The sequence below is a fragment of the Mustelus asterias genome, chromosome 3 (assembly GCF_964213995.1).
Source record: "Mustelus asterias chromosome 3, sMusAst1.hap1.1, whole genome shotgun sequence".
NCBI classification, from domain to species: Eukaryota; Metazoa; Chordata; class Chondrichthyes; order Carcharhiniformes; family Triakidae; genus Mustelus; species Mustelus asterias.
The window spans coordinates 131,734,894-131,761,406 of record NC_135803.1 but is presented as its reverse complement, the minus strand read 5'-3'; the positions used below and the strand labels follow the sequence as shown (position 1 = coordinate 131,761,406).

General features: G+C 44.7%; 1 protein-coding gene across 1 annotated transcript in view; it reads right to left on the bottom strand.

Annotated features, from left to right (window-relative positions):
• LOC144491597 (FYVE, RhoGEF and PH domain-containing protein 3-like) overlaps positions 1–24,343 on the bottom strand; it is a 243,243-nt gene extending 218,900 nt beyond the window's left edge. The window contains exon 1 of the mRNA XM_078209631.1: positions 24,125–24,343. Within this exon, the coding sequence (XP_078065757.1) occupies positions 24,125–24,266 (142 nt within the window). The 5' untranslated portion in view covers positions 24,267–24,343. The remainder of the gene's footprint in view (positions 1–24,124) is intronic.
• Positions 24,344–26,513: the final 2,170 nt, after the last annotated feature.

Here is a 26,513-nt window from a genome sequence, read left to right as displayed (position 1 = left end):
CAGTTAAGTTTCTGGTTCATGGCAATCCCCAAAATGTTGATGGTGGGGGAACTCAGCCATATTAATACCTTTGAATGTCCAGGGGAGACTCGCTCTTCTTGGAGATGGTCATTGCCTGGCACTTGTGTGGTGCGAAAGTAAAGTAATTTGTCACTTACGTCAGCTCAATGCCTAATCATTGTCGAGGTCATGTTGCACATTGACATGCACTGCTTCAGTATCTGAGCAGTCATGAATGGTTCTGAATTTTGTACAATCAGCAGCAATCAACCCCACTTCTGATCTTATAGAAGAGGAAAGGTCATTGATGAAGCAGCTGAAGATGGTTGGGCTGAAGACACTACCCTGAGGAACTCCTGCAATGATGTCCTGGAACAGACCGCCAACAACCACAACCAGTTTCCTTTGTGCCAGGTATGACTCAACCAGCGACGAATTCCTGTTTCCCCCTCTGTGCCCCACCCAATTCTCAGTGACTTCAGTTTTTGCGCTGGCTCCTTGAGACCACATTCAGTCCTTCACATGTCAAGGGCAGTCATTCTCATCCCACATTTTAAGTTCAACGTTTTCGCCAGTACTTGGACCAAGGTTGTAAAGAGGTCAGGAGCCTGGCAGAACCCAAACTGAGTGTCATTGATCAAGTAATGCCAGTTGATAGCAATGTCGACAACACCTTGCATCACTTTGTCAATAACTAAGAGTAGACAAATGGGGCAGGATTTGGCCAGGTTGGATTTGCCCTGCTTTTTGTGGACAGGACATACCTGGGCATTTTCCACATTGCTGGGTAAATGTCAGTGTCCAGCTTGGCTAGGGGAAGTTCTAGAGAACAAGTCTTCAGTACTATTGCCAGAATATTGTCAGGGCCCATGGCCTTTGCAGTATCTAGTGCCTTCAGCCGTTTCATGATATTACATGGAGCAAACGGATTTGATTTATTATTGTCACACGTATTAACATGCAGAGAAAAGTATTGTTTCTTGCGCGTTATACAGACAAAACATACCGTTCATAGAGAAGGAAACGAGAGTGCGCAGAATGTGTTACAGTCATAACTAGGGTGTAGAGAAAGATCAACTTAATGCAAGGTAAGTCCATTCAAAAGTCTGACAGCAGCAGGGGAAGAAGCTGTTCTTGATTCGGACCTCAGACTTTAGTATCTTTTTCCCGAAGGAAGAAGGTGGAAGAGAGAATGTCCGGGGTGCATGGGATCCTTAATTATGCTGGCTGCTTTGCCGAGGCATCGGGAAGTGTAGACAGAGGCTGGTTTGCACGATGGATGGAGCTACATTCACGACCTTTTGTAGTTTTTTGCGGTCTTGAGCCGAGCAGGAGCCATACCAAGCTGTGATACAACCAGAAAGAATGCTTTATATGGTGCATCTGTAAAAGTTGGAGAGAGTCGTAGCTAACATGCCAAACTTCCTTAGTCTTCTGAGAAAGTAGAGGCATTGGTGAGCTTTCTTAACTATAGTGTCGGCATGGGGGGGACCAGGACAGGTTGTTGGTGATCTGGACACCTAAAAACTTGAAGCTCTCGATCCTTTCTACTTCGTCCCCACTGATGTCGACAGGGGCATGTTATCCTTTACGCTTCCTGAAGTTGATGACAATCTCCTTCATTTTGTTGACATTGAGGGAGAGATTATTGTTGCCGCACCAGTTCACCAGATTCTCTATCTCATTCCTGTATTCTGTCCCGTCATTGTTTGAGATCCGAGCCACTACGGTGGTGTCGTCAGCAAACTTGAAAATCGAATTGGAGGGGAATTTGGCTGCACAGTCGTAGGTGTATAAGTATCGTAGGGGGCTGAGAACACAGCCTTGTGAGGCACCGGTGTTGAGGATTATCATGGAGGTGTTGTTGCCTATCCTTACTGGTTACGGTCTGCGAGTTAGGAAGTTCAGGATCCAATCGTAGAGGGCGGTGCCGAGGCCCAGGCCACGGAGTTTGGAGATGAGTTTTGTGGGAATAATAGTGTTGAAGGCTGAGCTGTAGTCAATAAATAGGAGTCTGACATGAAGTGTCCTTGTTATCTAGGTGTTCCAGGGTTGAGTGCAGGGCCAGGGAGATGGTGCCTGCTGTGGACCTGTTGCAGCAGTAGGCAAACTGTAGTGGATCCCAGGTAGTCCAGGAGGCTGGAATTGATTTGTGCCATGACTAACCTTTCGAAGCACTTCATTATGATGGATGTCAGAGCCACCGGCCAATAGTCATTAAGGCACGCTGCTTGGTTTTACTTAGGTACCGGGATGATGGTCATCTTCTTGAAGCAGATAGGGACCTCAGATTATTGTAAAGAGAGGTTGAAGATGTCTGTGAATACCTTTGCCAGCTGATCCGCGCAGGATCTGAGTGCACGTCTGGGTACCCCATCCAGGCCAGTTGCCTTCCGTGGGTTGACCTTCAAGAAAGCTGCTCTGACATCTGCAATGGTAACCCCAGATACAGGTTCATCCAGGGTGGAGGGCATGTTCTTGCTGACCTCTTGCTCAAAGCATGAAGACTAACATCTGTGACTGATAACCCAATCGGCAGTTCTGGCTGAATATGGTTGCAAATGTTTCAGCCTCGTATTTCCTGGATACTCAAGTGGTGTGGGCTTTTTAAAGTAATGTTATTGTAAAATGTAGTTTCTGAATTTCTCTACTTAATTGTTCTGCAGCTGTTGATCAGGTTCCTTATTTTCACCTTGTAATTGTGAGGTGTGGGTAGGTGGGGGTAAGTGATCTGTTAAGAACTACACATTGTTAACTGAACACTAGATGGCCTCTGTTCTTATCTGCACACAAGATCCTACTTTGAGTTTAAGATATTCCCCATCAAGTTGAAATGAATTCACACAACAACAGGCTTTTGTATTTTTGCAGCAGAACCGAAAATGGAAAAGCATGGCATATAGAATATATACAGGTAAACAATTTCTAACAACATTGTAATTTGTATGAAAGTTTGGGAATTTTGACTTAACACTGGATAATCTGCTTAGCAGCATAGTAATTCCTCTCCCAATTATTTACAATGTAAACTCGTGCCCCTAAATCAAATATGGTTAGTTACAGGAACTATCTTCAAAGGTTTGAAATTAATTTCTCCAATTTTCCCCTCATCATACAGCCAGGGTAGGAGATGGCAAATTGTGAGCTGCACCCACTTTTGTACTTCCAGCAGTTATCTACTGCACTGGCATCATTGCACTATTTTTCTCTCATTGAGAAAGCCGGAACAGGAGTAAATACATATTGGGCTGTAGCGAATTAGCAACCCGATTTACATTCTACTCAATTCAGATTTACGTAAAATTGGGTGGCATGTAAAACATGCTGGATTCTGAAAGGCTGTTAACCTTCCGAAGCCAAGTGCCAACTTTTAGCTAACAAAGTTTGAAATTTTTAGGTGTCAACCAAATCCCAACAAACTCAACAGCAAGTTTGCCAACCATCAAAAATCAGAAAGCACAGAAAACATTATAAAAATCCAAAATGTTAAAAGTCAGTCCAGAAATTAAATCACAGAGTACAGCAAGATGTGGACAGTGTCTCATTCAAATAGCTTGTCAGGACAAGAGCCTGGAGTACCGCGATGAATGGGGCTTTATTGAATGATGAGACGAAGAACTCAACTTATCAACTGTGATAGAAATTTCTGAAACTTCAATTATTTCACCATTTACATGGAATGAAGATAAGCTTCTATTTTGAGACAAAAATGTAAAAAGCATCATAAACCGCAGGCCAAAATTAAGACAATTCTTAAATTTAAACCCCGAGAGGTACAAAAGATTTGAAAAGTAAATTATTTTCCATATTATCCTTAACAATTTGAGCATCACTAAAATCCTGCATTTTCAATTTGGAATCATTAAGCTGTGAATCTTTTTTTTTACACAAATGATTGTGCGTTCCAGTTATCCTCTCCAATTCTTCTAATCCTACAGGTGGATACCTTGTTCCTAAATGACTGCTTAACTTGTGCAATAAAATCCTGAGTATTTACTTTACATATAACAAACTCCAGCCATAGTAGACAGGTGACAACATTTGGCTTGAGGTTTGCCAGCAGTATCAGAAGATTTTTTTAAAAATAGAAATTATACTGGAACTGCCTAGAGGCCAGCCCAAAGTCTGCCCATGACCCAATTCATGCTCCAAAAACTCGGAAGTCACAAAGAATTAACTCTTGTGTTTGAAGTTGTGTGTAGAAAGATTTCTACTCCCAGAGAACTCCACAAAAAGATTAGGTTCACTCATGGCATTCTGTGTAATACTTTTTAGATAGGGTCTAGAATGCAGAACAGTGAGTTCATATTCTATTCCGAACATAATCTCACATCACAGCTGATTTACCACCTGATCTGAAGAACAAGTCATTAAAAAAAAGGTGAAAAGTTTTTAATGTTCTTCACAGAATGTCCTTAACAAAAATAGGAAATTCTTACCGAAGCTGTTTCATCACAATAGCATTTGCCCAACAACGTGGAAATCTTTTGCTCAGGTATGTTCCATTTACAAAAGGCAGGACAAATCTAACCTCACCAATTACCCCATCAGCCTACTCCCAACCATCAGAGTAATGTAAGGAGTCTAGAACATTGCTAAAAAACACTTGCCAATGCTCAGTTGGAGTTCCGCCAGAACTATGCAGCTCCACATTGTGTTATATCCTTGGCCCAAGCATGGATACAAGAGCTGATTTTCAAGGGTGCGGTGTGGTAACCTCCCTTGACATACTGCATCCCTGAAAAAGTCTAGCACAATTTAAATTAATGGGGTTCGGAGTGTGGGGACTCTCCAGTGGCTAACTGACAATCAGGAAGATGGTCGTGGTCAGCGACAGACAATCAATTCAGCTTCAAACCGCCCTCTAGTTAGAGTGTTAAGCTCAATCATCTTCAATAGCTTCAATGACCTTCCCTTCACAAAGTCTGACTGGAGCTGTTCACTGACGCTTGTTGCATTTGGTTCAACTCAATATTTTTTATCTGATCTTAGGATGAGCGCGTCGCCGAAAAGACTAGCATTTATTGCCCATTCCCAATTTCCCTTGTGAGCCACCTTCTTGAACAAGTGCAGTCCAACAATGTGCTGTTAGGGAGGGAGTTCCAGGATTTTGACCCAGTGACAATAAAGGAACAACGATGGGAAACTTGCAATTGGTGGTGGATTTGCATCTGTCCTTCTAGGTGGTAGAGGTCGCAGGTTTGGAAGGGGCTGTTGAAAGAGCTTCGGTGAGTTACTGCAGTGAATCTTGTAGATAGTACACAGTTCTGATGTCGTGATCAAGCAGGTCTCTTTGTCCTGGGTGGTGCCTGTCTTTGAGAGTGTTGTTGGAACTACATTCATCCAGGCAGAGAGAGAGTATTTCATCGCACTCCTTACTTGTGCCTTGTAGATGGCGGGCAAGATTTGGAAAGTCAGGAAACGAGTTACTCTCCACAGAATTCCCAACCTCTGGCTGGTTCTCACAGCTATGGTATTTATGTCTAGTCCAGCTAAGTTTCTGGGCAATGGTAAACCCCAGAATGTTGATGGCAGGGGATTCTGCTATGGTGACATTGTTGAATGTCAAGGGGAGATGATTAGATTTTCTCTTGTTGGAGATGGTCATTGCCTGGCACAAATGTAACTTGCCACATGCCAGTCCAAGACTGAACATTGTCTAGGTCTTGCTTCATATGGACACAGAGTGCTTCAGCATTTGAGGAGTTACAAATGGTGCTGAACATTGAGGGAAGTTAAATTGTAAAGCAATGGAAGATGTTTGAGCCTTGGACACTATCTGGAGGAACATCTGCAGAAATATTCTGGGATAGAGATGATTGACTTCCAACAAGCATAACCATCTCTGCATTTGTGCTAGGTATGACAAAGAACTCCGCAAGGGCTCCTTGATGCCATATATCGGTCAAATGCTGTCTCAATGTCACTCTTACCTCAAATTCAGCTCTCTTGACCATGCTGGCATCAAGGCTGTAATGGGGTCGGGAGCTGAATGGCCCTGGTGAAATCCAAACTGAGTGCCGGTGAGCAAGTTATTGCTGAGTAGTTGCCACTTGATAGCACTGTTGATGGCACCCCCCATCACTCTGCTGGTGATCAAGAGTGGACCGATGGGAGCACAATTGGCCGGGTTGGATTTGCATTTTGTCGTCAAGACCGAGCTGGGCAATTTTCCACTTGCCAGATGGAGGTCAGTGTTGCAGCCGTACTGGAATAGCTTGGTTAAGTGTTAGGTTACTTCTGGAGTACAAGTGAAGGAGTTAAAATCATTGAATGCAGTAGAGTTCCTTTGTGACTGAGTACAGCAGAATTCCCCTGGGAAGCTGCTGTGAAGTTGTTTCTGTGAAGTTCCCACAGTTACAGATGAGCTGCACAAAAACAAGATGAACAAGTGACAAGAGAATGAGAACTTTGGCAAGCCACAAGGGGATAGCCATTACAGCCAAGGTCTGCAGGTGTGGGTGTTTGGATAGTGTAACCATGCAGGCATAATTAAATATCATAATTAGACACGCATTGAGAGATTGTAACTGGTTAACTACATTCACTTGACAAATAAATTAGCTGCATTTGGACATCAGTGACTCCAGAACAAATGCATACTTGTGATTGGTAAATGTAAATTACTTGTAAGATAAGCAAAGGTATAACTACTGTTACAATGTATCGCTCAGGGAGTCTGAATGCCACCTCATGGAGGCAGACTTCCCTGCCATTGCTTGAATAAAGGCCAATTTAAACTTAGAAAATCTTCATCTCAGTGCCTTCAGCTGATTCTTGATATCACAGGGAGAGTGTTGAACTGAATGAAGACTGGCACTTGAGATAGTGGGGGCCTCAGGAAGAGGCCAAGATACATCATCTACTCAGCACTTCTGGATGGCGATGGTTGCAAGTACTTGTGCCTTATCTTTTGCACTGATAGTCTGGGCTCCCACATCGTTGTGGATGGAGATGTCTTTGAAGCATTGTCCTTCAGTTAGTTGTTTCATTGTCCAAACATTATTCACAATTGAAAATGGCAGGACTGCAGCGCTTTGATCTGATCCGTTGGTTGTAAAATTGCTTAGCTCATTCTACAACACGCTGTGTCTACTGCTTAGCATGCACAGTCTTGTCTTGGAGTTTCCCCGGGATGGCATCTCATTTTTAGATGTGTTAGTGCTGCTCCTGGCATGCTACATTCCTCATTCAGCCAGGTTGGTCTCCTGGCTTGATGGTGAGGAATATACTGGGCCTGAGGTTACAGAATGTTGTTGAATATAATTCTGCTGCTGATGTCCTACAGTCCCTCATGGCTTTCAATTTGAGCTGTTAGATTTGCTCCAAATCTCTCTGTGTGTCAGTAGTGTCACACAACACTTGGACTGTGCAGTAACCATTCCTATCAATTCTGTAGATCAAGTAGGATTTTCCCTCTTGCTCCTTCTCTCACCACCGGCCACAGTGCCATTCTGGCAGATACATCCTTCACGACTCAGCCAGCATGGCAGGTTGTGGTGCTGCCAAGCCACTCAAGTAATTGAAGTCTCCCAATCCAGAGAACATGCATGCCCTTGTTACACCGACAGCTTCTTCCAAGTGCTGTTCAACGTGGAGGTGTACTGATTCATCAGCCGAGAGGTGGCAGTAGGTGTAAATCAGCAGGAGGTTTCCTTGCATGTCATAGTCTGAGGATTCCCTCCCAACTGTATGCTATTGAGCAATAATATTATTGAAACAGTGGGATCAGGCATATCCAATGATAGGGAAAGTGATGGAGGAGCTTAAAGAGAAACGTCTTCAAGAAGCATCAAAAAGGAATCAAAACGTGAACTCAGTTTCTCCCTCCACAGATGCTGCCAGACTGCTGAGTTTTTCCAGCATTTTCTGTTTCTATTTCAGATTTCCAGCATCCGCAGTATTTTGCTTTTATATCAGAGGGGTTTGGGAGGTTGGCAGTAAGGCATGATTCAGTGAGTTTAATTATGCCAATGAAATACTGTGAAGTGTAGTCACTGTTGTAATGTAGGAAACATAGCAGCAAATTTAAACACAGCAAACTCCCAAAAGCAGCAGGTGATACAAACCAGACAACCTGTTGTGTGTGTGTGATGTTGATTGAGGGATAAACATTGGAATGGACACAAGGAATAACTCTCGAAATAGAAGGATATTTCACTTTGACACAAACAGGCAGGTGGGGCCTTAGTTTAATGTTTCATCCGAAAGGCAACCCCAGTGTAGTACTCTCTCAGTATTTCACTGAGCTGCCAACCTTGGTTTCAGTGCTTCAGCCTGTTGAACACACAACCTTGCGACTCACAGACAAGGATGTTACCAAGTGAGCCATGCCTTACTGCCAGGTTGTGTGACTGAGGGACACCTCTCCCAATTGTGGCACAAAGCCCCAGGCTTTGCAAGTTTGTCTAGACTGTGTGTGTGCTCATTGTTTCAAATACCTATGTTGATACCGGTGGTCTATCCAATTTTATTCCTATTTGACTTTACTCTGGCAGTTGGATACAACTGAACGTCTTGTTAGGTAATTTCAGGGGGCAGTTAGGACTTTGCTGTGGGTCTGGAGTCACATTAAAAAGCCAGGCAGGCAGGGACAGCAGATTTCCTTCCCTGAAGGTGATTGGTGAATCAATTAGTGGGTTGTCATCATTCTTTATGAGGCTAGCATTTGATCACGATCGATTAATTGATTGAACTTAGATTTTCCAGCTGCGATGGTGGAATTTGAACCAATCTCCAGAGCGTTAGTTCAAGCCTCTGGATTAGTAGTCCAGTGCTCCTGTCTTCACAATGAAGCAGTCCACATCAGCATGTAGCGAGACCTGGCCAACAACCAGGTTTGGGTTGACAAGTGGCAAGAAACATTCATATCACAGTCAATGGCATTAAATAATATTACTATCACTATCTACAACACTATCAATCTCCTGACGTTAGTGAGAAGGACTTTGCAAGTTTGTCTAGGCTGGGTGTGTTCATCATTTCTAATACCTGGTGGTCTTTTCAATTTTCCTTGCGCTTCTATCGCTGGCATCCATTCCAATATTTATCCCTCAATCAACATTGACCACAAAGTGAATTCAGTCAGCCACAAAAACACCATGGATTGTTAGAGCAGGTCAGAGATTGGGAATTTTGCATTAAGTAGCTCATCTGACTTCCCAAAGCTTCTCTACAAATTACAAGGCACAAGATAAGATGGCGATGGAATACTTTCCACTTGCCTGGATAGGAGGAGCTTCAACAGCATTCACGAAGCTTCACAGTTTCAGGACAAAATTGTCCACTTGACTGATGCCCAGTCCACTGAGTTAAATGGATGGGAGGCCTGACAAATGTTCAAGCAACAGCCATTAATGAGAATACAGATACATGCAAGAGACCCCGCGATCGTGGATAAATCACCACATGCTTCAGTATTAAAACATAAATAAAGCAATACCCAGTTTGATACCAAGGATGTGCTGGATTAATAATGTGCTACAATTGGTCTTTTCAGACTGGCCTGAGGATGAGAAGGAAAATTAGCCAGAGCATCAGCTGGGAAAGAGTGGAAAGAGGAGCTGTCTCAATGTCTAATGTATTTAATGTTCAACTAGTCTATCCATACTGCTCAGTAATGTTAAAAAGTCAAGTGGATAACAAACTGGGAGCTGCTAACACTCACTCCACCATAGTCCAACAAAAGGGAAGATCAAGAAGAGGAAGGAATCTGTGTGGGAAGCTGAGAGGCACACTTTAGTAGAGATTTTAAGTTTATTTATTAGTGTCACAAGTAGGCTTACATTGCAATGAAGTTACTGTGAAAATCCCCTAGTTGCCACACTTCGGCGCGTGTTCGGGTACACCGAGGAAGATTTTAGCATGGCCAATGCACCTACCCAGCATGCCTTTCGGACTGTGGGAGGAAACTGGAGCATCCGGAGGAAACTCATGCAGACAAGGGGAGAATGTGCGGAGTCCACGCAGACAGTGGCCCAAGCCGGGAATTGAACCCCGGTTCCTGGCACTGTGAGGCAGCAGTGCTAACCACTGTGCCCCCGTGCTACCCCAAATGCTTGTTTTTTCAAATTTGGAAAGTCACTCTTTCCTCATCTGTCTTGTGAATAACAGGATCATTTTTTTAATAAAACAGCACAGTCCATGCAGCACTACACCACGGTTATCTAAACATTCATACAAGTGTTCCTGTAAAACATCACACTTTCAAACAGGAGTATTAGCAGTCAAATGTAAATTCGGGGCTGCAATGATGAATATTTCTCTTTGGCTGATTCAATAGCATTCTCTACAGCAACTGCAACACATCACCAAGAATGACAAACACTTCTCAATTTGCAATATTCAGCACATACTAAATACTCAAATTGGTGTATTTCTAACACAGCACACAGTTAGCAGGTCCAAGTTGTCTGCCAAATTCAAGTTTATTGCGACTGGGGCCTTAGGAAAGTTTACACAAAACAGCCTCCTCTTTCTTCCCTATGAAGACTGTACTGCAAATGGGCTTCAAACTGTTTGGAAGAAGTCAAGTGCGATGAGAATTAAAATGCTACTGCTCAGAGAATATGTTTTTCGATACCATATAAGGTTTATACTGAATGAGTATGAACAGAAGATTTTTGGCCTAAATAAATAGGTGTTTAAAATTCTACATGTAGCATTTAACTGGTTCAAATTTGTCATTACTGAAGTAGTAAGACACAGGCAAAACTCTCATGACACATCCCGAAACACGCTTACAAATTGCACTTAAATTTATACATACATAAAAAACTTGTCTATTTTGTCAGGAAGAATAGAAAAGCAGCATATTATTTAAAGAGAGAGAGACTGCAGAACCCCTTGAGATACAGAAGGATCTGGCTGTCCTGGGACAATAAAAAGTTAGTGTGTAGGACAAATGTGAAAGGAAAGAAATGTGACAAGTGTGAAAGACAAATGAAATGTTGTCATTTATTGCAAGGGGAATGGAACATAAAAGGATGTTTTGCTACACTTGTAGAGGGTGTTGTAGTGATTAGACCTAGAGCACAGTGTTAGTCTCCTTGTTTAAGAGGGAATAGAAATGTGTTGGCGGCAATAGAGAGAAGGTTTACTCATCTGATACCTGGGATGGAAGGGACAGTGGTATTTTGAGAGGAAAGGTTGGCCTGTATTTATTTGAGTTTAGAAGAATGAGAGGCGACCTTACTGAAACATATGAGATCTTGAGGGAACTTGACAAGGTGGATGCTGAAAAGATGTTTCTCCTTAAGGAAGAGACTAGACCTAGGGGGTCACAGATCAATAATAAAGGGTCTCTCATTTAATGCAAAGATTAAGAGAATTATTTTCTCTCAGATGGTCGTGAGTCTTTAGAACTTTCTTCTTAGAGAGAAGTGGAGAAAGGTTCATTGAATATTGTTAAGGCAGCGTTAGTTTCTAGACTAACAAGTGAGTCAAAGGTTATTAGGGTTAGGTGGGAGTTGAGGTCACAATCTTACTGAATGGTGCAACAGACTCGAGAAGCCCAATGGCCTACTCCTGCACCTAATTTGTGTATTATACTGAGCCTGTATTGGTCACCCCACAGCAAACAAAGCATGGCTAAAAATACTAATGACTTTACTTCTAACATAAGGTCACCAACCCAAGATGTTAACTCTGCTTCTATTTCCTTTGATCTGCCTGATCTAAACGTTAACCAGCATTTGTTTCTATTTCAGATTTCCAGCATCTAAAGTATTTTGCTTCTGCTATACTTCTAAAATACTGATTTATTTGGCACTTTGCATGGCTATGTGCTTTGTTAACTAATAAAATGCTGCAAATTCTGGAAGTACAAGGTGCTTTAGTCAGCATTTGGAAGGAGGAAGGATAGGTGAAGGTCAGGTCAAATTGTTCTGCAAATTCTCAATCCAAAGGAGTGACCCGCTGTGCGTTAGGGAAACAAAAATGCATTAATTTCAGATTTTCCAATCATGGTTATTATTTTTATCTAAAATGCTACAATGGATAAAATGCATTCCACTGATTAGCCAATCCAAAAGAGCTTATTAAGATAGCTGTTTATCATCACTTTGTTGCAAATGCCGCGAGAGACCAGCATTTAAAATGCTCGTTACTGAAAATGGTGACTGTTTTATTTAAACTGATGACTGCTGTGATGATTGCTAAGCCAAATGGTACACAAGTCACTGTGTTTCAATAAGTACTATGACCCTGTCACTTACTGCAACTCATTGCTCCAGAGTAACTGAAGGGAAAAGCTGTTTTGTCAGAGCTGTGTCCTCCTCTTCTGTAGCTGGTACTGATCCTTTTATTTTCCCAGTGAAGCCTCTGCTCTTTAATTATTACTGATGACTAAGGGCTCATTCAATTAATTAAGCCCTCATTGTAGCTTAAAAAATGTCAACTTTCTCCCTCAAATTACTTAACTCATTTTCCTCACCACTGTCAGGCTTCCTTATTCATTTCAAGGTAAAATACTGCGGGTGCGGGAACCTGAAACAAAAACAGAAAATGCTGGAAAATCTCAGCAGGTCTGACAGCATCTGTGCAGAGAGAGAATAGAGCCAACATTTCAAGCCTCGAAATGTTGGCTCTATTCTCTCTCCACAGATGCTGTCAGACCTGCTGAGATTTTCCAGTATTTTCTGTTTTTGTTTCATTATTCATTTGCTACAGTTTTCCTCATTGTGGCTGTTAACTCATCAACAACCAATCTGCATTAACACAGCCCTTGAATGCTCTCCTCTGGTCTCTCACCTTCTCATTTTCCCACCATTTTCTCACCCTAACTTTATAATGCTACCTCAACCTGGTCCAATTATTTTCCATCCTCTGACACGCCAATTGAAATTACCCTTCATCTCCAATTGTGTATCCAATGCCACTGATGCAAAACATGTTAGTTACCCTGATAAAGGACCCATGCTTTAATAATAGGACTAGAAAAATACCACAAATACAAGTTCTCAACAGTAAAAGATTTGACTTGTTTGCTACCTCTATTAACCAACCTGGACCTGGCACAGTGCCAATGTTTATAGCCTTGTTTAAAAAAAATAAAACACTGGGACTTAAACAGATATTAATGGCACCCAAGCTTTACTTTTATTTATTTAAAATGGAGCCCAAACTCAAGAGGAAGTTATTAGTTCCAAGATAAGCGGGCTTTCGCTGCTGTTTTTTCTCTCTCTCAGTATACTTCTATGCAATTACATTTGCAAATGTTATGTCAGAGGTACATTACTTGATGAACTGCAGTACTGGCCAGAGATTATGTCTCAATAACAAACCATTCAACAATTACAATTAGGTCCACTATATTCTTTGGGAATGAAATTACATTAAACTGCTCCTCTGTGGTCTCCTTGCATCATACCACCACATTGTGGGAAGGGGAACTTCCCTCAGGCAATTGCCGTTCGAAAATAAACTATTAAAGTTTCAAGATTGTAGTACACATTAATTATAGATGAGAATTTGGGGTTATCTGAAGTTTACAGGGTCCAACATTTAGGTACCTTGAAACAGAGCCCAGTAGTTTACAACCGTGACGTGCAGGGCAAAACAACATTGGCTTTGACAAAGGATCCTTAGACTACAAAAGGCATGACCAGGCTACCTGGCTAAATGGAGCTTAAAATGTCAACTTTCTCCCTCAAATTATTTAATTGACTTTCTAAAGAATAATTCAGTTTCCAAAGGATTCATTGTCTAAGGGTATTATTTTAATGCACTATCTTGGGAATAATTGGTCATTGAAATATATATAGTCATGACAACGGATAATAGCCCCAAATGACTTGCGGACATATTAAACTTTTAAGAAAGACAAGTGGATGTTCAAAAAAGACATACAGCAAAAATTGACTGACTGTAAAGTAACTGTTTTCTATAAAATTCCTATGCGGATAACACTTGACTAGCTAGTGCAGGGAGGACAGAATGTTGCATTTAAGAAGGTGTCAAGGCTTACATCAGAGGTACTTCAAAGGAAGAGATGCAGTGCAAAACTGAAGTGTAACCTCTTCTGATTGTGGAGATAATGAAGGCTGATTACCATCTCAGCAGAAACCATCTCGTGTGAATTATATCTCAGACTGTGGACGTGATGCAAATTGAACGAAAGCAGTTTCTGGGCCAAAGACATTTTTGTTTTTTCCCCTTGCTGGAATATACAAGGGGTTAAAAAACCAACTGTAACCCTGGTCTGTGTCTCTAGTCTGGTGTTCTATTTGTACTGTGCTAGTGTATGCTGTGAAGGTCACATCTGAAGAACATCCAATCAGCATCCTTGCTGCTTGCAGATATAAAAAGGTCACTCTTTCCAATTGCTGGAAGCAAGTCGCATCAGCAAAGTCACAGTCAAAAATGCAACAGGACAACTCCTGTCAGTTAACCTGCAGAATCAAGAACCGCTCAACTGCTAAAGTCAGTGCAACAGAATCACCCAACTTAATGGCTGCAATGTTTCACAATCTACTCCTCATGGACAAGCCAAAGATTAATTCGTATATCTTTTTCAACTCTTATTTTTGGACTCTCTTCTCATTTTCTAATCTGTGTGTACATGTTTTGCATTTTTATTATTTTTTTCTCATGCTCGAGTACCTAATAAATATTTTTTCTTTAACTCAAGAAAGCCTGATTAAATTGGCTGCTTTTAGAACAAATGCATTTGGACTGGGAAAAAGTATCCATGAGGGAAGGGATCCTCATCACATTAACCTTGTTGTGGCCAACTGAAGGGGTTTGTATAAAGAAAAGTCAATTGATCCCTCCTCACCTGGTTCATCCCATCCAGAATAATAACAAATTGAGGGACCTCAGCCGGGGACCTGATACAATATCAATGAGAAGATATTCAGAAAAACAATAATGAATTCCATTACTACCAGCCCCCCCCCCCCAACACACACACACCCACGCCAAGTAAAAAATAACAAGAGGTTACCACCTAATAATTCAGTGTAACCAAACAATCTATCTAGGTGTATAAATGTGTGTACAGTTTCATCGAGCATACCCTTGAACAGAACTTGGGCTCCCCTGAGCATCAATCCCCATTTAAGTTGATCTTTATCACAGCTGTGCAGCGCAATTAAACTCCATACAAGGCACAATAACATCAAATCAAACTGTCTTCCTTTGTCTGCACAAAAAACTCATGAAATAGTTTTCCACTGAAATCTACAAATGTTATAAATAGAACACTCTGTGGCTAGTCTCTTTGAGACAAGAAATATCCTGAGGCCCACCAGAGCTCACTTTTAAGCAATGCATCACATGGTCAACCATGTGATATCTTCTATAAAAAGGATCGAGTTTCAAATACACTGAGTGTAGAGATCTGCCACAGTGCATGTTCAGATGGATACATTTTGCACATTCAGGGCAGTTAGCATAATCTCCGATCACTGGACTTTATTCTTCATGTGGCCCAATGCCACTTTGCACATTATACTGTATTTTAATTATCTTTCTAAATTATAAGTAGACTGCTGCAAATAAGGCACCGATTCGTTACGGTGGCTGCAAGACCGAAATGTGAATCTCTCATTGTCAAACATACACAGAATGCGTTAGAAATAGCTATGAATTTACCAGAACAGAGGAGGTTTGTTTCTTTCCTACTAAGAAGTTTCCTACTGAATGGAATTCCACATGATAAACTCCATCATGCTCCAGTGTGCAAGCTTCCTCAGACACACAAGAGCTCAGAAGTTGTGATAAATACAGGGCCCAAGTGAACCTTTGAGTTGGTTTATAATTTTATAGAAGTCATTCCATTTTCCACATTCAAAATGTATTCAAAACGCAACATAACCAAGACAGGAGTAACGAACAGGAGTAGCTAACGACAATTATTGGACAAAGAATAACAAAATAGAAATAAGGATTTTGTTGCAACACATGCATGCTCAATGTTTTACTCCACAGAAAGGTACTTCCTGAAATTATTCTTTGGCAGATTGTTCTATTGTTAAAGTCCCTGTGGGATTCAATACCAGTGTTGGAGCAAAACGAACTACACAGCACCGTCGGGTCAGAGACCATTTTCAGTGTTTACGCAGCAAATGTGCATCTACAGCAACTGAGAACAGTCAGTTGCAGATGGATTCAAGCTGATAGTTTGTGTGCTTATTTTGTTTTGAAAATATGGAGTTAAAATACTAACCTGACAATTAAAAACATACTCAGCTCCCAGATTCTCTCCAATTCCGCCCTTTAGCATCGTGATATTTAAAACAAAACATTCCCCCTTTTTTTCACTTTACAGTTATATATTTGAGCTGCCGAGCAACCATCATGGTACAAAGTGTCTGACTATGGCCGGTGAGTTTTCACTTCGAATCACAGCTCTGACGTTACAAGCTCACCTCAATTCATCCACAAATTTTTATAATTTACAGTTAAATTGTTTGCTTCAAGCATGGGATGGCCACCTACTCAAACCGCATTAAGATTTAAAAAGTGGTTGCATGCGTGCTGGTCCATAACCTGTCAAAATAATAAGGTGCAGGGCAAAACATACATATCTAACCAAACAGTCACAATGCTTGATTTTTGCCAGGAGACAATGCTGGCAATTTTGCAAAGAAACAAGATGATCCATGACTATAATGCAAAACAATAAATTCTACTTACCAGAATCACACAATATCTTCTATCGAACCACCCCTTCCAGCAGCCCCCACCCCCCCACCCCCCATCCACACACACAAAAAACTGATCCTGAATCCAAATATAATTTCACATTCTTTTAGCCAATCATATAATTCTGGTTGGAAAAGAAGCAAGTTATAAAGAATTAAAATGTGTTGCATAAGAGGACCAGCTTAGTTTTTTAAGAGGATGGGAAAACTAGTGGCTGTTATCTTTTCCACTGCGACCCATCTAGACATCTTACAATCTATGTGCAAAATCCAGGAAATTACATTTAATCCATAAACAAAAAGGAAAAGGAATGCAGATCGCGGTAATAGAAGCCCCAAAATGCTTTGGGAACTCAGCTTGACTTTGCCACCACATATTAGGGTGCTCAGGGCTGAAAGGGTTAAAGGGCTGAGTATGGGACTGGAAAAACACCCAAGGTGAAGAGTCACATGACCAAGAGCCTAGAAGAAGAATGCCTGTGGTTAAGACTGAATAACACCTAGACTTGTAGATCTGTAAATGCAGAATGCCATGTAAGAACACAAGTAGCCAAATGGCCCTCAACCTTGGCATTGTGAAAGACCATGGCTGATCAACTGCCAGAACTTCGCTTTCTCTCCTGATGCTCATCTCTCTTGACTCACTTCATAACCAAAACTCTATCAATCTCATCTTGAATGCATTTTATATAGCACCTTTTACATGATAGAAAATATACCAAGGCACTTCACTGGAGCCTTGTCAAACAAGATTTGACAGCAAGCCACATTAGAAATATGAGAACAGTTAACCAAAGTCTTGATCAAAGAGGTTAATTTTAAGAAGGAAAAAAAGATGCGGAGAGGTATAGGGATGAAATCAGAGCTTGGGGTTTAGGCAGCTGAAGCCACGACTGCCAACAGTGGAGCATTGTAAAGCCAGGATGCTAGAATTAGAGGAAGGCAGATATCTGAGGGTTGTAGCAGTGAAGATGATCACAGATAAAGGGAATGATGTGGATGGAGGGATTTGAAAGTAAGGATAAGAACTGTAAAATCACTTCACTGCCAGGGCAATGTCGGCCAGCAAGCAGAAGGGTGCTGGATGAGAGTTAGGACCCAAGCAGAGTTTCGAATGAGCTCAAGTTTGAGGAGGGTGGAAGACAGAGCACTCAAAGGGTTAGGTCCAGCAGATAGCAAAGATATGGATGAGGTTGTGAAAGCAAATGTGACCAGCTATATTCCCGAATCTGCTATTCTACTGGCAGCATCCTATCAATATGATACACATAACAATTACATATATTCCTAGCTTCCCAGATGCATTAGGTTTGTAAACCTGTCCCTCAAGTACCGTAGTAGGGGCCACCAGATAACTTTAGCATTTACAAAAATTCAATGGCCGAAAGTTCAAACAAATTCAAAAAAATAATATTAAGAATCTTTTGACAGGGTTCTCTGACAAGATGAAGCTTCAAGATACCATCTGTTTAAAAAAATCCTTGATATAAAAAGTAAACAGTATTCTCAACAGGAATGAAGGGATGTAAAAGTTACTGAAAATGCTGCAGAATGATGAACTGGAAACTCATGCCAGCAAGCCCAAATCATGAGATTTAGCTGCCAGCCAAAGTTCTGAAGAAGAATCACATGGACTTGAAATATTAACTCTGCCTCTCTCTCCACAAATACTGCCAGACCGGCTAGGTTTATCTGGCATTTTCTGTTTCTTCATAGGTGCGGAATGTTTCAATGTTGGGACAAACCAGTGTGGAAATGGCAAGAGATCAATTCCATTGCAAAGTAATGAAAAAGGCATTTGTGAAATGCCTTTAATGTAGAAAACACCCCAGGGGACTACTGATCAGGTAAAAATAGATACCGAGACAAATAAAAGGGAGGGTGACAAAAAGTTAGGTTTGTAAGATGGTGAGTGAAGAGAGTAGATAGAGAGGGGGGGGGGGGGGGTCCAGAGAGGAGATTCCAGAATTCTGAAGCATGCACCCAGAGAGCTGAACATACAGCTGCCAGTGGTGAGGCAAGGAGAGGAGAAATGGACTAAAGGCCACAGTCAGAGGAATGGGTAAAAGGGTTTTCAACTAGTTGAAATTTAGAGATGGTGCAAGATGGCTTGTGAGGAGAGCATGGTGAGTATGGAGGGTAGGGAAAAACAGAGGCAGTAAGAAGACATGCCCCCTTACTTGTTGTTTGAGGTGAAGGTGGAGAGGGCAGGAAAGAAAGAGTGATTTAAGAATACTGTTGGCAATGGACAAAAGAACTGGGCTTCATCTTTACTCATAAGGATCATCCTGATATAGTGACAAAATAAAGTCAAGTCTTTGTGATCTGGTGCTGGATGACTAGGTCAGTTGTATATCAAACATACTCAATCCTACACCCCTTCTGAAAAAATAAAACCAGTTACAAGTTTGTGGTCCATTTTGTAATATCTCCATATAATGTCAGTGTCTCTTCTCTGACAGCAGTTCAAGGCTCAACTTTTGCTTCATTCCTGTGATTTTTGAGACTTGTCTTGGAACTTAATTTCAATTTTTTTCTGATCCCATCAAACCATAAATTCAGTATCTATACAAAGCTGTTCTTTCTCTTACTTGATGGCACGCATGTACACATGTAATCATTTACCAGCATCAGTCTATAAGCGAATCCAATCCTCCAGAATCATACATGATAGAAGGAGACCATTCAGCCCACTGTGCTGGTGCCACAAACACCCATGATCTCTGCTACAAATGCTCACCTTCCAATACCACACCTCTCTCTTCCCGAGCTCAGTGCCAGTGGAGATCACTACAAGACCGACTTTCCTCTGTCTGAACTGTACAAGTTTATTCAATGGTTATTTGAAATCCAAAATCCTTCAGAACAGCACTTTCTCCCAGCTCCACAGCCACAGGATTTCTTTTTTGAGATATGGACTTCGCTGGCAAGGCCAGAATTTGTTGCCCATTCCTCTAATTAGCCTCAAATTGAGTGTCTTTCAAGGCCATTTCAGAGGGCAGTTAAGAGTCAACCACATTACTGTGGATTTGAGGTCACATGTAGGCCAGACCAGCTAAAGATGGCAGATTTCCTTTTCAAAGGGACAAGAGTGAACCAGATGGCTTTTACTATTACTGAGGCCAGCTTCCAACTGCAGATTTTATTGACCAAATTCAAATTCCACCAACTGCCATAGTGGGATTTGAGCCCACATCCTGAGCCACTGAATTACAAAGTTCAATGACATTATCATTACACAACCATTTCCTATAATATAGAATCATAGAATCCTACAGTGCCGGAGGCCACCATTCGGCCCATCGAGTCTTCACCGACCACAATCCCATTCAGGCCCGATCCCCACAGCTCATGCATTTACCCTAGCTAGTCCCCCTGACACTAAGGGGGAATTTAGCAAGGCCAATCCACCTAACCCGCACATCTTCGGACTGTGAGAGGAAACCGGAGCACCCGGAGGAAACCCGCGCAGACACAGGGAGAACGTGCAGACTCCACACAGACAGTGACCCGAGGCTGGGAATCAAACCCGGGTCCCTGGCGCTGTGAGGCAGCAGTGCTAATCACGGTGCCACCGTGGAAAAGAAACAAGAAACGTAGACATGAACAAGAGAAAGCTGAAGATCACAGGGATTGGTGACAAAAGTCAACAAGAGGGAATGAGAGAATTTATTTTAAAAAACGACAAAACCCAAAAAGAGGGGACAGATTTTATTAATTTTATCTGGGCTCATCAGCAGGACATAGTTTAACTAAATTTCCCAATATTATTGATTTTGTCTGCCATTTTTTCTCCTTACTGACAAGTTTATAATGCCCAAGAGCAAACTGCACCCCAAGCCAAGTTGTTCCAGTACAGCTATAATACTGGCATCTACTTATTAATGTATAAAACTTCCATAAAAAGTAGAATAAATACAACCTGGCCAATTACCACCACATCTATTCTTGATCAAAGTGATGGAAGGTGTCATCGACAGGACCATTAAGTGGCACTTACCCAGTAATAACCTGCTCACTGATGTTCATGTTGAGTTGTCAGGGCCATTCAGCTCAGACCTCACTGCAGCCTTGATGCAAACATCAAAGATAAAGGTGAACTCAGGAGGCAAGGTCAGAGTGACTGACCAGATATTGAAGCAGTTCATGTCCATATGCACCATAACTTGGACAACATTCAGGCTTGGGCTGATAAGTGGCAAGTAACATTTGCACCAAAAGTTCCAAGCAATGGCGATCTCGTACAAGAGAGTCTAGCCATCTTCTTTTGATATTCAATGACATTACCATCACCGAATCCCTCAACAACATACTGGACATCAACATTGACCAGATACTTAACTGGAACAGCCATTTAAATACTGTGGCTACAAGAGCAGGTCAGAAACTGGAAATTCTGCTGTGAGAAACTCATCTGCTGACTCGTCAAAGCCTGCGCACCATCTACCACGGCACAAGCCAGGAGTGATGGAACACTCGTTACATGCCTGGATGATTGCAGTTCAGATGACACAAAAATCTCAACACCGTCCGGGACAAAGCAGCTCACTTGATCAGCACCTCATCAATGACTTAAACATTCAGTCCCTCCATCACCGTTGCACATCCAAAAGCTGCATTGCAGAAACTCACCAAGGTTTCTCCGACAGCACCGTCCAAACTCACCACCTGGAAGGACAAGGACAAACAGGTGCATGGGGACACTATCATCTGCAAGTTCTCCTTCAAGTCACACGCCATCATGGCCCGGAATTATATCACCATACATACATACACTGCTGCTGGGTCAAAAACCTGGAACACCCTTCCAAACAGAAGGTGGCAAACCACCAACACCTCATGGGCAATTTGAGATGAGCAAAACTACATCCCAGAAACAATTGAAAGAAGGTTCAAATAATAAAATTCTGAATAGTACATATTTTCTGATAATATGATACACTTGCCCATTCTAGTGTGATATTCAACATCTTTATTCAAGATTTCATTTCACAGTTTCAGCCCATCTCAAGCCCCTGGGCTTCCACCAGATTTCCTCTTTTTTTAATATATATATTTATATATAAAGTATTTCAGAACAGTTGTCTGGAGCTATCACATCTGTGGATCCGGAGCTCGTCTTTCACATGCAACCTGTTCAACAATTAGACATGAAAGGTAGAAGTTAATTTCCCCTCATTGTGTTTTTGTCCCCTTACACAAGACTTTGAAAGAAGTGAAATTGAATTCTCCCAGCCTCTACTTCAAATTAAGAGGTAACAGCAACTCCCGTGAATAGGAACACATGGGAAGCACCAGTGTTCATGATTTCTTTATTTATAAGAATGCAATTGCACTATATATGTGATTTAAAATCACTCACAAATCATGTAAAGTAGTTTTCATTTTTTATTTTACTTAATAATGTCCAAACTATATTTTCCATATCTGTGCTCTTAACATTGGTATTGGGCACACCCAGCTCATTATTTTCCAACCATTTGCTTTAAGCAGTTTATTTCAGATGGTAACATAAAAAAACAAGTGGCTGATGATGGGGAAAGTGATGGGAGGGGGGGATACAAAGGTCACAGAGCAGCTGCAGCTTGGATGGTTCCACAGTATCCAACAGCAGTTCAGGGACAATTCACCTGGTTTCCCCTCCTTCACCAGGATCTTAGATTTTGTCCCAATCAATATTGCCAATCACCATCTCCTTAAACTTCCCCACTTATAGATCCAAGGCCCATAAGTTCTAAACTGTATTTCCTGAATTGTGCCTAAACACGGACAACTCCAGTGCCCCCGATGCAAGGATCCCTAATCCTGTTTTATAGAACCACAGAATCCCTGCATTGCAGAAGGAGGCCATTCAGCCCATCGAGTCTGCATCAACTCTCCGAAAGAGCATCTTACACAGGCCCACTCCCCATATCCTTGCGCATTTACCATGGCTAATCCACCTAACCTACATATCTTTGGAGTGTGGGAGGAAACTGGAGCACTCAGGGGAAACCCAAGCAGACACAGGGAGAACATGCAAACACAACACAGAGTCACCCAAGGCCGGAATCGAACCCAAGTCCCTGGCACTGTGAGGCGACCCCAAAATTCCTCCTATAATCTCTCTCTAATGTCCCCAGGCCATGTTACCAAATTCCACCTCACCCCTAAAAAGAGACCCAAGTGTCATGATTGATGTTGGACCAGTAATCCACATAACTCAAATCCAGATCCCACGATGGCAGTTTGAGAATCTGAGTTCAGTTTTCTCCCCCCAAAAAAGGTCTGAAAAATATAATCAGAAAAAAATACCAACTGGGTGGCACAGTGACACAGTGGGTAGCACTGCTGTCTCACAGCACCAGGGACCCGGGTTCAATTCCAGCCTCAGGTGACTGTGTGGACTTTGCACATTCTCCCCGTATCTGCATAGGTTTCTACCGGGTGCTCCGATTTCCTCTCACTCCAAAGATGTACGGGTTAGGATAATTGGCCATGATTAAATGTCAGGGGGATTAGGAGGGTAAATATGTGGGGTTACGGCAATAGGGCCTGGGTGGGATTGTTGTCGGTGCCGATTCAATGGGTTAAATGCCTTCTTCTGCACTGTAGATTCTATGATTCTACATTTCACTAATGTCCATAAGGAAAGGAAACTTGCCTAATTTAGTTAAGTCAGCTCTCCATATGAGCTCCAGTCACCACCACTGAAATGGCTCAGCAGGTTGGTTACCCACTTACCACCCACTCGCTCGGAAAGATAGGGATGGGTAATAAATGTCTTGCAACTCCCATATCCAAAAAATTAGTTTTCAAAAATCCCAGTTCTGCCAGATGCCAAACCTCTTTCCTAGTGCTGAAGTAATTTTCAGTGACAATGCAATTTTATACACTGTTCCTAGAAAACGTTGAGTTATGGTGAGTAGTATCACAACAGGCGCATGTGAAAGGGAGAAAGGGATCGTCTGTACCTCAGTGATCAGACTCGATAAAGACGGTCCCCCCCCCCCCCCCCACATCCAAAGTTTAATTGTGAATTACTTCCACACACAAAATGGTTTTCATAATTAAGCATCTTGCCAAGTGATGGTGTCCTTCATGTCAATATGAAACTTTTAAACAATGGAACTGATTTTAAAACCGCCTGGAGTACTTTCCTGAACCGGACCCACCGCTATATATATAGAGTTATATATAATTCTACCGAAGTTTTATCATGTTAAAATAAACTCTGCCTCAGTTATGATGAATTAAAACAGCACCATACAGTGGTCTCTCTTGCTACTGACAGCAACAATAAGTAGACCTCTCTCCTTCAACACGTACTTGAAAGTTGTGTCAGATAGCACTATAATCAGTCACAGTACAAACGGGAAACTTTCCAATCTGTGCAGGGCTGTTGTCAGTGGGTGACAGTTGTCAGTGAGGACTCACCAGGTGGGGAAGCTGGCTAGCTTGTGTTGTATCCACATGTGTTTCCAGCTGTGCTGACTTACCGGCTGTGGCTGTGCCCCGCTCCTTCATGTTGCTGCTCTCCCTGTCCCGGGGCTGAGGCCGCTCACTCCCGGACTGCGGCTCACTCACTCCGGGATCCAGCTCCTGTAAGGGTGCCGCTCTGCCGGCTCTGCTCAGCTGCATCCCCTTCCCCCTGGGCTGTCGCTGCTGCTGCTGCCGCTATCCCCGGCTCTCACTCAGCGCTGCTCCGCTCCTTCCCCGGCTCTTTGGGAGAACTCACTGGCTTCGTGCACGCGCCTGAATGCTCGTGCGCGCGGGGGGGGCTCGTGTCCACATGCGCACGCCCGCCGGGCAGAAGCAGACCCCCAGCTGGGTTTTTCCACGAGGCTCCAGCTGCCTTTCCAACTGCTCCAATCAGTGACTTTATAATTTATAATAGACTACAATTGACCCCTTCCCCTCACCCCCCCCCCACCCTCTTCCCCCCCTTCCCCTCACCCCCCCCCCCTCCCCTCACCCCCCCCCCTCCCCTCACCCCCCTCACCCCTTCCCCTCACACCCCCCTTCCCCTCACCCCCCCTTCCCCTCACCCCCCACCCCCTTCCCCTCACCCCCCCCTTCCCCTCACCCCCCCACCCCCTTCCCCTCACCCCCCATCCCCTTCCCCTCATCCCCCCACCCCCTTCCCCTCATCCCCCCTTCCCCTTCCCCTCATCCCCCCTTCCCCTTCCCCTCATCCCCCCTTCCCCTCACCCCCCCTTCCCCACACCCCCCCTTCCACACACCCCCCCGCCTTCCCCTCACCCCCCGCCTTCCCCTCACCCCCCCGCCTTCCCCTCACCCCCCGCCTCTCCCCTCACCCCCGCCTTCCCCTCACCCCCCCCCCCCTCACCCCCGCCTTCCCCCCCCCCCACCCCCTTCCCCTCACCCCCCCACCCCCTTCCCCTCACCCCCCTACCCCCTTCCCCTCACCCCCCCCCCCCACCCCCTCCCCTCACCCCCCACCCCCTTCCCCTCACCCCCCCACCCCCTTCCCCTCACCCCCCCACCTTCTTCCCCTCACCCCCCCCTTCCCCTCACCCCCGTTTCCCCTCACCCCCCCACCCCCTTCCCCTCAGACCCCCCTTCCCCATACCCCCCTTCCCCATACCCCCCCTTCCCCCTTCCACTCACCCCCCCACCCCCCTTCCACTCACCCCCCCACCCCCCTTCCACTCACCCCCCCACCCCCCTTCCACTCACCCCCCCTTCCCCATACCCCCCCACCCCCCTTCCCCTCACCCCCCCACCCCCCTTCCCCTCACCCCCCCACCCCCCTTCCCCTCACCCCCCACCCCCCTTCCCCTCACCCCCCCACCCCCCTTCCCCTCACCCCCCCACCCCCCTTCCCCTCACCCCCCCACCCCCCTTCCCCTCACCCCCCCACCCCCCTTCCCCTCACCCCCCCACCCCCCTTCCCCTCACCCCCCCACCCCCCTTCCCCTCACCCCCCCACCCCCTTCCCCTCACCCCCCCACCCCCCTTCCCCCTTCCCCTCACCCCCTTCCACTCACCCCTCCACACCCCTTCCACTCACCCCCCCACCACCCCTTCCACTCACCCCCCCTTCCACTCACCCCCCCACCCCCTTCCCCTCAGACCCCCTTCCCCATACCCCCCCTTCCCCATACCCCCCCTTCCCCTTCCACTCACCACCCCACCCCCCTTCCACTCACCCCCCCACCCCCCTTCCACTCACCCACCACCCCCCTTCCACTCACCCCCCCACCCCCCTTCCACTCACCCCCCCACCCCCCCTTCCACTCAGCCCCCCTTCCACTCACCCCCCACCCCCTACCACTCACCCCCCCCACCCCCCTACCCCTCACCCCCCACCCCCCTACCCCTCACCCCCCACCCCCCTACCCCTCACCCCCCACCCCCCTACCCCTCACCCCCCACCCCCCTACCCCTCACCCCCCTTCCACTCACCCCCCCACCCCCCTTCCACTCACCACCCCACCCCCTTCCACTCACCCCCCCACCCCCCTTCCCCTCACCCCCCCACCCCCCACCCCCCTTCCCCTCACCCCCCCACCCCCTTCCCCTCACCCCCCCACCCCCCTTCCCCTCACCCCCCCACCCCCCTTCCCCTCACCCCCCCACCCCCCTTCCCCTCACCCCCCCACCCCCCTTCCCCTCACCCCCCCACCCCCTTCCCCTCACCCCCCCTTCCCCTCACCCCCCCACCCCCCTTCCCCTCACCCCCCCACCCCCCTTCCCCTCACCCCCCCACCCCCCTTCCCCTCACCCCCCCACCCCCCTTCCACTCACCCCTCCACACCCCTTCCACTCACCCCCCCACCCCCCCTTCCACTCACCCCCCCTTCCACTCACCCCCCCACCCCCCCTTCCACTCACCCCCCCCACCCCCCCTTCCACTCACCCCCC